We start from the raw sequence: 11,782 nt of genomic DNA, 5'->3' as shown, positions 1-11,782 counted from the left end.
GTGTGGAAGGAGGATTGAGAAGAGATCGCAACTCCCCCCACCCCTGCCCCCACCCCGTCATTAAAACTGAAATGGTTGTGGCACCCTCCCTGTGGAACGCCCTCCCACCAGATGTCAAAGAGAACAACAACTACCAGACTTTTAGAAAACATCTGAAGGCAGCCCTGTTTAGGGAAGCTTTTAATGTTTGATGTATTACAGTATTTTAATATATATATATATTTGGAAGCCGCCCAGAGTGGCTGGGGAAGCCCAGCCAGATGGGCAGGGTATAAATAAATTATTATTATTATTATTATTATTATTATTATTATTATTATTATTATTAATTTGGTGTGTAAAAAGCCAATTTTTGTAAGGTTGCGAATATAAGCCACACATTAACTTTTTTTAAAAGTGCAGCTTATATCCGGGCCAGAACGATAGTTTCATTTCTGATGGCTTAGACAGAGCTCGGAATTTAAGGGTCAAACAACATTTTTTGTTGAGGCACACATAGTGTGTGTGTGTTTTTAAAAGTTCTCTCTCGAAAGAATATGCAGCCCACAGTCTGCCTCCGACTTCCTTAGGGAGGAGAAAGTGGGGATGTCACTTTCAATTTCTCTCACTTCCTCATAATTCCAGCCTTCAGCTTGGCCAGTTTCTGCCTCGGCTTCCATTTGAGAAGAGTAGCCTTGCAAAAAAATGTTGTCACGTTTATGTCCCCATTTCTTCTAATATACTCTTTCTTCTATGCAATTGTTTACCCTAATGTGCGCATTTTGTACACTCCCCCACCCAGGGGTGTGTGCTGGAGAACTGCATTGCAAATTTCAGAAAAGTTTTGATTTCAAAGGATTTTAGTTTTAGTTCATATTTTGAACTGAAGTCAAAATTTAGGAGGCTAAAAGGTGAGATGAGCACATTTCTCTCCCATCTAGAGGAGGGGGTGAAGGTGGAGGAGGAAGGACTTTTTAACCCATTCACACCCTGCAGCCTTTCAGCTGAAAATCACAACTGCTTTCTGTGGACAGACATGAATAATGTTGTGATTTCTTCTATAGCCACAAATGCATCTGGAGTGAGTGATTTTTTTTGTGTGTGGGGGGGGGGAGGACAGAGACTACAGATTTAAAAAGCCCACTCTCACCCCCTGCCCTACTTCATGGATGCTCTAAAGCAGACCGCAGCCCCATTACTATACAGCATTATATTTGACATCACATAGAGTTTGCAATGCTTTTATGGTTAGCTGATATTGTGCAGGTTTTTTTTTGTTGAAAAATGGATGGATAGCTAAAGGAAAGTGGTTTATTTACTCTTCACAGGGGAAAAAAGATTCAGAGCATTCTCCTCTGCTACTTTCTACATTTCTTCCTCTTATGGTTCACAGTTGTGTTGTATGAATACTCCCAATTACTGCTTAGGAGTACTCTCCTAGCGATCAAAACTGCATCCTTTGTGTTGCGACCGAACTTTAGGAATCTCTTTTTAACCTCCACGAAACTTCAACTGATTTATGCTGACATTAAGCAGGAGAAATGGAGAAAGACTGATAAGCAAAAGTCCAATTAAAATAATAAACTGGGAGTCATACAGTGGCTCAGGGCGAAGGTGGCGAATGCAGAAACGATACCTAACCGCATGTGTGATTATACCTGCCAAATGTCGCATGACTGATATGCAAGGGGGGGGGGAAGGAATTATTAATTAACTAATCATTCCCTTGCCTGCAAAGAGAACCCACAATCTGCCTGTGGCTTTGTGTATAATCTACTGATAGCCTAGTTAAAATATAATACAAGGAACTGATAGGGAATCAGTATATAGTTAAGAGTCTGCAAGGCAAGGCATCATTTCTGACACAGGACTATTTGGCAGCAATACATGGAGGAAGCCGCAGGAGTATAGAGGTAGGTTTGCTTGGGTTTTTTAAATATATAACAAACAAACAAAAGTTTCAGTAGCTTCCTGTGTGACAAATATGAGGTAACTGTAATGTAGCAAAATCAGAACCTATTACTCGAGTTGCTGTCTATGCTCCCACAATTGGAAACATTCCAGACAATCAGTTGCAGAATCCTAGAGACTGAATTCCATACCCTTTGCAGTGCAGCCACTAAAACCTTTTCCCCACTGGGGTTGGGAATTCCACCCTTGCTTGGCACTCCATATTTACACCAGCTTTATGATCCCCACCTATGCAGAGCCCTTTTCCTTGCAAGGTAGATTTTCGAAAATCCCATACTCTGAAAGATTCTGCCTTTGTGGTACAAAACAGGTTGAATCCACCACACACATTTTAGTTTATGGCCCATTTTATGCAAAAATATGTGGTAACTATTTGGGCCCCTTATTGAAGGAGGGGATTTCTTGCACTGACTCTTACAGAGTGTCTTATCTGTTGAATAATTGTAGTAATGACGTTGTGGAGAATGTGACAAGATAATATTAGGCTTGCCATATGACAGGAAAATTCCTGACATTTCCTGGTTTCCGGGTGTAAAAGGGGCGTCGAAGCAGCAAAATGTCAAGGAAAACCTCAGGGGTCAGCAAACTTTTTCAGCAGGGGGCCGGTCCACTGTCTCTCAGACCTTGTGGGGGGCTGGACTATATTTTGATAAGGAAAAATAAAGAATGAATTCCTATACCCCACAAATAACCCAGAGATGCATTTTAAATAAAAGCACACATTCTACTCATGTAAAAATACGCTGATTCCCGGACCATCCACGGGCCGGATTTAGAAGGCGATTGGGCCGGATCTGGCCCCTGGGCCTTAGTTTGCCTACCCATGACCTGGATGTATGGCAGCATGATGGAAAAAAGCAGCGGAAACAGCTCCAAAAGCTTAAAATTACTCTTTAGTAAATTAGCCCAACAATTCTGCCTTCTTTTATAGCCCTTGATAATATGCTCCTGAAACTTGCAGTGCAGAGGGTGGCTTAGGATGTGATACAGGGGGTTGTAGATTGAGGAGAAACTGGCATAAATTGTGCCCCCTTTCATGAACTGAATGATAGGGTCAAAACCATTGTACATAAATGTGAGGGTCTTTTTGTCACTCTGAAAGTCTATAATGAAATGTAAAATATACTGTAATTTTGCCTGAATTCTGTTCTTATTTGCAATTTTATTTTTCTTTACGGTACTTTGTTACTGTCATTTAACAATCATTTCAAGCCAATCTGTTAAAACACAAGCACTATTTCATTTCTTGTTTCTCGTGGCTGATAGCCTTCCAAACGCATAGATGTAGAAAATCAGAGATAAGGGGGTAAGAACGAATTGAAATAATGCAGCTGGTAGTTCAGTTTCAACTTATACATTTTTAAATTTATTTACTTCATTGCAGAGATATTTGAACACTCTCAATTATTTTAGAAATCAATTTCACTCATCCTCGTTATGGATGTTTTGTTGTTGATGTTAAAAAAGCTAGGGGTTGTTGTATTTTAGGGGAAATGTGTTCATCCCATTGACAAGCCTAAATCCAGCCACTGATTTACTGAATGCTAGACACTGGTTTAAATGCATTTTTATTGCTAGATACAGTTAAACATTAATAGTTCCATGTTGTTTTTCACACAAGATTGAGCAGTTGGCTGTGGAGCCCTAACACTTCAGCAGTGCCTGTTTGTCAAAGATGGGCATCATTCCTGACTTTACTAAGCATTCTGTCTCCCTAGGGATTTCAGCCAAGATGAGCAGCTGGTAAATCCCCCCCCCCTGCAAATCACGCTAAGAGATCAAACTTAAATTGTATTTCAGTCCATGCTCCTGTTTGCTTCCCTTTCCAAATAAACATAATCAACTAGGGTTGAATATTTTTCAAGAACTTTATGGCATCAAAACAGGGAAAAGATTCTTGGAAGTGTTTCTATTTTCACTGGTGCAATGTTTTCTATCCAGGAGGAACAGACCTTGGCCCATGAGATAAGACCTCCCCCTCCTCAAAAAGACCCCCCACGAAAATTCACAAAAGTCATCTCAATCGTTAAGGAGATGGTTCTTTTAATAGCACGGTGCAGAAGAGTGTAAGCTGTATAATTTAGCGCTTTTGAAAACGGCATAGTTATATTTTAACTACAGGGATCAAAGGATACTTTCCCCCTCCCAAGCAAATGCTTTTAAGACATTTACGCCTTCTTAATGTTGTGTTTTTCTTAATGTTTTTGTTTCTCTCATTCTCCCTTGCTAGATGGGAAGGAAAGAATTTACTGGATTGGAAGTCTCCCTGATCACCCTCTTCCTTTTGGCAGCGATTGTTGCCAGTGTTTTGATTGGGCTTTTAGCAACAGGCCATACAGGATTCAAAGGTAATGGTTCAGAAATCCATAAATTTCAGCGATCAGTGAGTCATATGGCAATGTAGCACACTGGTTGTCATAGTTTTTCTGAAACAAAAATAAATAAAACTATCCCCGCCCCCCAGTTATTAGACTCTTGCTGTTAGCAATGGGTTTTGTTTGCTTGTTGATTTTAGTCCCACTAAGAAGTGAAGAATTTGGTTCATCATGTCTAACAATTAAGCAATAGATCATTTGATAAGATACTGCAGCAGTCTCACAAATACAGTGTAACTTTCCTGGGGAGATGCTCAAGAACTATAAGGTGACAGTTCTTTTCCATCTCACGTGGAACATGTTCCAACCTTTCAAAACCCAAGTTTATTTTTATGAAAAGGTATGAAAATATGTCGTCTTCAAAATGTTTGTGGGAAGCAGGTTGCCTCATGGTTAGCAGCAGCAAGGAACTAATTAGTGAGTATATACAGCTAACTTTAATGGATGACATGAATGTTAAGCCAACTAATCAGTTTACATGGAGGCTATTATCATGCTTAGTTCCAGCACCTCTTTTTCTAGAAAAATAGTACTGGTTCATACCCAGCAGGCAATGACTCTCTAAGGTTTAAGACTGCAATCTTTTGAATTCAACCTGGAGATTGAACCTGAGACTTTTTGCACTCAAAGCACTGAGCTGTGAGATATGATAGGCGCTTCTACCATGTTTGTGGAAATTATGTGCTGAAAACCTTGCATCCATAAACCTGGGACATTTCACATATGGAATTTCCTTTCTCTTGTTTGTTCACCTGATAAACAAACTGATGCTTTTCTCTTTAGGCTGGGATTTACTCAAACCAGTAGGGGCCTATTTTAATAAACTATATATTTTATAATGTAGTTATAATATGGTACAATCAATTATTCTTTAGTTAGCATCCATTCCAGGGATTTTGATGGGAGAGATTTGGCATGTGCTTAACTCTTCCGCTGAAGTCGGTGAGGCTTTAAAAGTGCTTAACTGCAGCAGGATCCTACCTGGTCTTTTTAGTTTTTCATTTATCTTCATCTTTAAACCACGTTATTCAATCTGAGCAGATGAACAGGTTGGCAGGAGGGCGAAAACAAAACAAGCAACAATTCATTTTCAGTATATATATAGTCACTCTAAGCAAATTGGATTGAATACAAGTAATTTGTCTGAACTGAGAAGTAAATCAGACTTCTAGTCTCATAGCAAAAGAGAGAGAGGGAAGAAGGGTGGGGGAGAACAAATTAGTTGTTATGAAATAAGCCTTTTTTGTGAAAAATATTCCTTAGATGAGAGCATGGTAGCTTAAACCAAACATTCTGAGAGAAAAAGTGCAGAAGTATTTCATGCCCTGTGATGTTTTCACATTTTCAGCTGTTAGCTTAAAAGGCAGAAAATGAAAGATTTCTGTTGTTTTTTCTGAACAGAAACAGGCGTCCATTGACATGCTATTGTGGGGTTATTGTGTGTTGTCATTTTAATATTTGTTGTAAGGTAAAATATCTGTTGTACACCACCCTGAACACAGGAGCCAACTCCTAGGAGCCATTGGGGCTTCAGCCCCCCTCAATGAAATATTTGAGGGGGCCAGGCCCCCAGAAGGTTGATGGACATTCCCATTCAAATAGTGGGTGTGCACTGCTTCATGTGACTGATTATGCAGGGCAGGGCTTCCTTGCGTCCCCACAATATTTTATTCAAGTTGGCACCCCTGACCTGGAACTCAGTTTAGAGGAAGGGTGGTATAAAAATGCAGTAAAAAAAAAAAAAGTAAAGTGTTTCTACTCTATAACTGAATGGGCTCCCACAGAAGATTTCAAAGCTCAGCAATAAATACCTGTCCTCAGGTTTACAGTAGAAGATGACACAGAAGGAAAAGGGAATGGCAGGGAGGAGGAAAAATAAACTCAACCATTAGTTCTTAGATTCAGAGTTGTTGGTTTGAATAAAAACAAGGGCCGAGCCTATCCCAGGCTCAGCCTATTGGTGCAGAAGTACAGTAATTAGTTTTTTGTGACAGACCTCTGATATAAAAAGATAAAGGAAAGCTGGGGCTCTCGGCACCCATCATTTGTGTCTTTTTAAAATACATTCTTATATTTTGTTATATTTGCTCTGGCCTCTGACTAATGTGATAAATTGATTGATCTCTTGCAGAATTTTCTCCAACTTGCCCAGTTGTGCAACCATCGGAGAGAATAGATTGCATCCCAGATACCTTGGCAACAAAGGTACAAATAATAATAATAACTGATTTCCTACCCTAATTTTATTATTATTATTATCAGCTGTCTGTGGACGAGAACATATTAGGATACAAAGTTAGCAAGGATGGAAGGATTGAGGAACTGGAAATGGCTATTCCGCCCCATGGAATTATCATTTCAGAGAGGAAAGAGATGCCTAGCCGCACTCTGCCATTGTGGTAATGCCTTATTTCAAGAGGCCTGCTATGCATAAGAATAACAGAATCATAGAACTGTAAAACTGGAAGGGACACCAAGGGTCATCTAGCCCAACCCCTTGCCTGGATCATGTTCTGTTATCCCATGGAGGAAATTATGGGAGAAAGCATGGCTGCTCCCATGCCACTACTTATTTTGGATGCTGCTGCTAATTACCGTATTTTTCGCTCTATAACACGTACCCGACCATAACATGCACGTAGTTTTTAGAGGAGGAAAATCCGTAGGTATGCCACCCGTAGGCATTCCCTCCATAACACGCACAGAAATTTCCCCTTACCTTCTAGGAGGAAAAAAGTGAGTGTTATGGTGCAAAAAATACGGTACATCAGGGCAACTTTCCCCCTACCAAAGATCTGCAAGTGGTTTATATCAGGCTGTCTGTACTTGCCACATTTTTCTGTGTATAACATGGTCCTGTGTATAAGACGCACCCTCTTTTTTGGGACTCCAAATTGAGTAAACAGGGGGAGATTGCCGAGAGTTGTTGACCTGGGGGGAGGATTGCTGAAAATCGATCAACCGCAGGACCGCCACAGCCAATTGCACACACATCAACGAAGCAACCAATCGTCTGCACGCTTGCCAAAAGAAGCACCAATCGCCCGCCCAATTCCAGCAACAGCAAATAGCCGGCAGACCTTGACGTGCCCACCAATCACCCGCAAATAATGCCCCTGGCAATCTCCTGTTCACGGCAGCCACAAATCGCCCATCCCAGCATAATTTTTGGATAAAGTAACCTCATCTTATAGGGACGCGGGTGGTGCTGTGGGTTAAACCACAGAGCCTAGGACTTGCCGATCAGAAGGTTGGCAGTTTGAATCCCCACAATGGGGTGAGCTCCTGTTGCTCGGTCCCTGCTCCTGCCAACCTAGCAGTTCAAAAGCACGTCAAAGTGCAAGTAGATAAATAGGTACCGCTCCCGCGGGAAGGTAAACAGCGTTTCCGTGCGCTGCTCTGGTTCGCCAGAAGTGGCTTAGTCATGCTGGCCACATGACCCGGAAGCTGTACGCCGGTTCCCTTGGCCAATAAAGCGAGATGAGCGCCGCAACCCCAGAGGCGTCTGCAACTGGACCTAATGGTCAGGGGTCCCTTTACCTTTAAACCTCATCTTATACACAGAAATATACAGTAATTGTTGTGAAAATGAAAACTCAGGCAGATGCTCTACCAGAAACTTGGGCTTGCCAGCCTTCTGTGGTTCAGGAGGTCTGTCAGCAGCTCCTGGACTTGAAAAACCTGCATTGACCTCTGTTCAGTTGGGGAAACTAGAAAGCAATTAGCTCTCTACTATCATTTATTTATGCCGGTGAACGTTCCTGAGAGGTCTGATATTGAAGGTCTGATAAGAGTTCTTCTCAGTGGCAAAAGTCCTCTCTCCAGTAGTATTTGCTTTCATGAACAATTTATGTGGTTATAGGTGAAATTAACGGTTGGTAAGCTTTAACCTTTTTACTTTCTTATCTTTTTTTAGCTTGGTCAATCATTATCGTAGTGTGGTGTCTCTAGGTATTTCTAATACTGATGAGGAACTGGTTATTTTCTGCTCCCTCCCCCTTCACTTTTGATATGGGCTGATTGATTTCCAAAGATATGTTAATCAAGAAATCCACTCTCTGAATTAATTTATGCAAGCTGTGTCATATTGCAGACTGTGTGTCTGGCCCTGTGGGCTGATTACCAGTGGCGGAGGTGTCCCTGAGGCATATGTCCATCTGTGCAAATGTCCCCATTAGGTACAGAGGAGATCCATTTGAAATGCATTTATAAATGGAATTTGATGGCTCTGATCAAGCTTTGCGCATGATGGATTGCCTCTTGCACTGAACATTTGCTTATATCTGAGTCACTTAAGCAAAAACCCATGTATAACATAAATAATATGTATGAAAAAGTCAAGCTCCATGTGTTACTAGATTTCTGTAGCATAACTGTAAAACTATTAATACTTAAATGCTGACCTTTAAAGCCCTAAACGGCCTCGGTCCTGTATACCTGAAGGAGCATCTCCACCCCCATCGTTCAGCCCGGACACTGAGGTCCAGCTCTGAGGGCCTTCTGGTGGTTCCCTCATTGTGAGAAGTGAGGTTACAGGGAACCAGACAGAGGGCCTTCTCGGTAGTGGCGCCCACCCTGTGGAACACCCTCCCTTCAGATGTGAAGGAAATAAGCAGCTATCCGATCTTCAAAAGACATCTGAAGGCAGCCCTGTTCAGGGCAGTTTTTAATATTTAATGCTGTATTGTTTTTAACACTTGATTTGGAGCTGCCCAGAGTGGCTGGGGAAACTCAGCCAGATGGGCGGGGTATAAATAATAAATTATTATTATTATTAAGGCTTGATTCCAGCATAATACTATCTAAACACATTCTGTCAGCATGAGAATTCACATTTGTGCAACATAACTTTCCCTCTTTTCCTTTCCCCTACATATATTCTGGGTTGCCCCTCGTCCCTCTGGAACATATCTGGGAAGGGTGCTGGGAATAGGGAGGAGAAGAGGGACTGTTCCATTGTGCAAGTATAAATCCTTGCACTATTTGTTGTTGTTGTTGTTTAGTCATGTCCGACTCTTTGTGACCCCATGGACCAGAGCACGCCAGGCACTTCTGTCTTCCACTGCCTCCCGCAGTTTGGTCAAACTCATGCTGGTCGCTTCGAGAACACTGTCCAACCGTCTCATCCTCTGTCGTCCCCTTCTCTTTGTGCCCTCCATCTTTCCCAACATCAGGGTCTTTTCCAGGAAGTCTTCTCTTCTCATGAGGTGGCCAAAGTATTGGAGCCTCAGCTTCAGGATCTGTCCTTCCATTATAGAACCAATTAATTAGATATTGCCCAAAGTATTTTTTTATACAATTATATGCATTGAGCAATATCCAACTGATTCATTCCGTCAGCTCAATGATTTATGCTTGCACATTTGATTTTCCCTTATCTTGTCCCCCCCCCCACCCTGTGCAAAACCTATATTTGTTCTGGGGTTCACCTCAACATTTCAGAGCAGATTTGGGAAATGTGCAGTATGTGTGGGAGAAGATGAGAGGGAAAGGAAGGCCACTGAGCAGGCAGAACAACTGCCCTTGCTTGTATGCATCTGCTTATGTGGGGGCTACTTTAGAAGGTTGGCAGTTCGAATCCCTGCGGCGCGGTGAGCTCATGTTGCTAGGCCCCTGCTCCTGCCAACCTAGCAGTTCGAAAGCACATCAAAGTGCAAGTAGATAAATAGGTACTGCTCCGGCGGGAAGGTAAACAGCATTTTCGTGTGCTGCTCTGGTTCGCCAGCAGCAGCTTAGTCATGCTGGCCACATGTCCTGGAAGCTGTACGCCGGCTCCCTCGGCCAATAAAGCAAGATGAGCGCTACAACCCCAGAGTCGGCCATGACTGGACCTAATGGTCAGGGGTCCCTTTACCTTTACTTACTTTAGAAAACGCAGAGTGTATCTGTGTATATTATTTTGCATATAATAATTGTATAATATAATATTTGAGGCTTTTTAAAAGCAGAACCTGGAAGGGAGTACAGCCCACCTTTATATCAAGATCAAGAAGAGAGGGGCGAGAAATCTGTGCAGATAAACTGGACATTGAGATTTTCAGAAGATTTAATCTTTGTTCCCATGCACTGAAGCTTTAGAACAGGGTTGTGATCGTGTGCAGCTCTGCCTTCTCTGCTTCCTCCCCAGTTAACAGGAGGCTGCAGCAGGAAGGAGGATACTTCCTTCCACTCATGCTGGCAACTGGATACAATCCATTGTGATTAGACTGTAGGTCACATCCAGGGGACCCTTGTGGATAAAGCTTAGTATGGCTTAGAGAAGTGTGAATGTGCAATCCACTGTATATATTTACAAGTGAGGGAAAATACAGCAACAGATAACATTGCAGCAGAACAGGCTACCAGGGCCCAGCGAGTACTGTGATAGAGGGATGTGACAGACCTTGACATTTCAGTGCCCTGCAGGGACTCTACAAGCAGAAGGCAGATATGCTGGTGCATAGATTTAGAAGTGAATTTTTCTAGCAAATAATTTCTTCAAGGTAGAAGAAATAGAAGAAAGAAGTCCCCTTTGCTGGCAAAACATAACCTTCCTTCTCCCCTCCCCTTTCAGGGATGGATGCTGGTCTTTCAAATTTCAGTGACACTCTGTCCAAGGCCAAAATCCGTGCCAACCGCCTCTCACCTTCAGTTCTGCTCAATTCACTATGTCATTGTTCTGACGCCCTTTAGTGCCCCCTAGGCTCAGCACCCAGGGATGTGGGTAGCACTGTGGGTTAAACCACAGAGCCTAGGGCTTGCCGATCAGAAGGTCGGCGGTTTGAATCTCCACAGCGGGGTGAGCTCCCGTTGTTCGGTCCCTGCTCCTGCCAACCTAGCAGTTCGAAAGCATGTCAAAGTGCAAGTAGATAAATAGGTAAGGTAAGGTAAACGGAAAGGTAAACGGTGTTTCCGTGCACTGCTCTGGTTCACCAGAAGCGGCTTAGTCATGCTGGCCACATGACCTGGAAGGTGTACACCGGCTCCCTTGGCCAATAAAGCAAGATGAGCGCCGCAACCCCAGAGTCAGTCACAACTGGACCTAATGGTCAGGGGTCCCTTTACCCTTTACCTTTAGGCTCAGCACCCAGTGTGATGGAACCGGTTGCACTGCCGCTCTGCCCCCTTGCTTCTGCCCCTCTGCTTGATGAGAAATGGGGAAATGAAGATGTGTTTCAGAAGCAAGGGCAATGGAGAGGACTTCTCCAGCACGTCCCCTGCCTTTGCTCACAAGCACACCTTTCTCTCTGCCTTTCCCAACAAGGAAAAAGGAATGGAGGAATAAAGGTGCATTTTGCAAGCAAAGGCTGAGACCTTGCCAAACCTCCTTTTAGACCTCACCACTGCCAAGGGGTGCACTCCCACATAGAGCGCACTGCAGTAATCCAGCCTTAGAGTCGCAATGCCTTTAGTACTGTGGTCAAGCTCTCCCCGTTCAGGAATAGCCTTAGCTGTCCTACCAGGCTTACAGGTAGAAG

At 42.9% G+C, this 11,782-nt stretch overlaps 1 protein-coding gene across 1 annotated transcript in view; it reads left to right on the top strand.

Moving 5' to 3' along the window:
* The first annotated feature begins 1,823 nt into the window (after positions 1-1,823).
* The window catches only part of SI (sucrase-isomaltase), a 106,382-nt gene continuing 96,423 nt past the window's right edge, over positions 1,824-11,782 (top strand). The window contains exons 1-3 of the mRNA XM_081862055.1: positions 1,824-1,892; positions 4,181-4,298; positions 6,457-6,530. Of these exons, the coding sequence (XP_081718181.1) occupies positions 4,181-4,298; positions 6,457-6,530 (192 nt within the window). The 5' untranslated portion in view covers positions 1,824-1,892. The remainder of the gene's footprint in view (positions 1,893-4,180; positions 4,299-6,456; positions 6,531-11,782) is intronic.

The sequence above is a fragment of the Podarcis erhardii genome (assembly GCF_964252035.2).
Source record: "Podarcis erhardii genome assembly, chromosome: 5".
In the NCBI taxonomy this organism is placed as follows: domain Eukaryota; kingdom Metazoa; phylum Chordata; class Lepidosauria; order Squamata; family Lacertidae; genus Podarcis; species Podarcis erhardii.
This window is presented reverse-complemented; position numbering and strand designations above follow the sequence as displayed.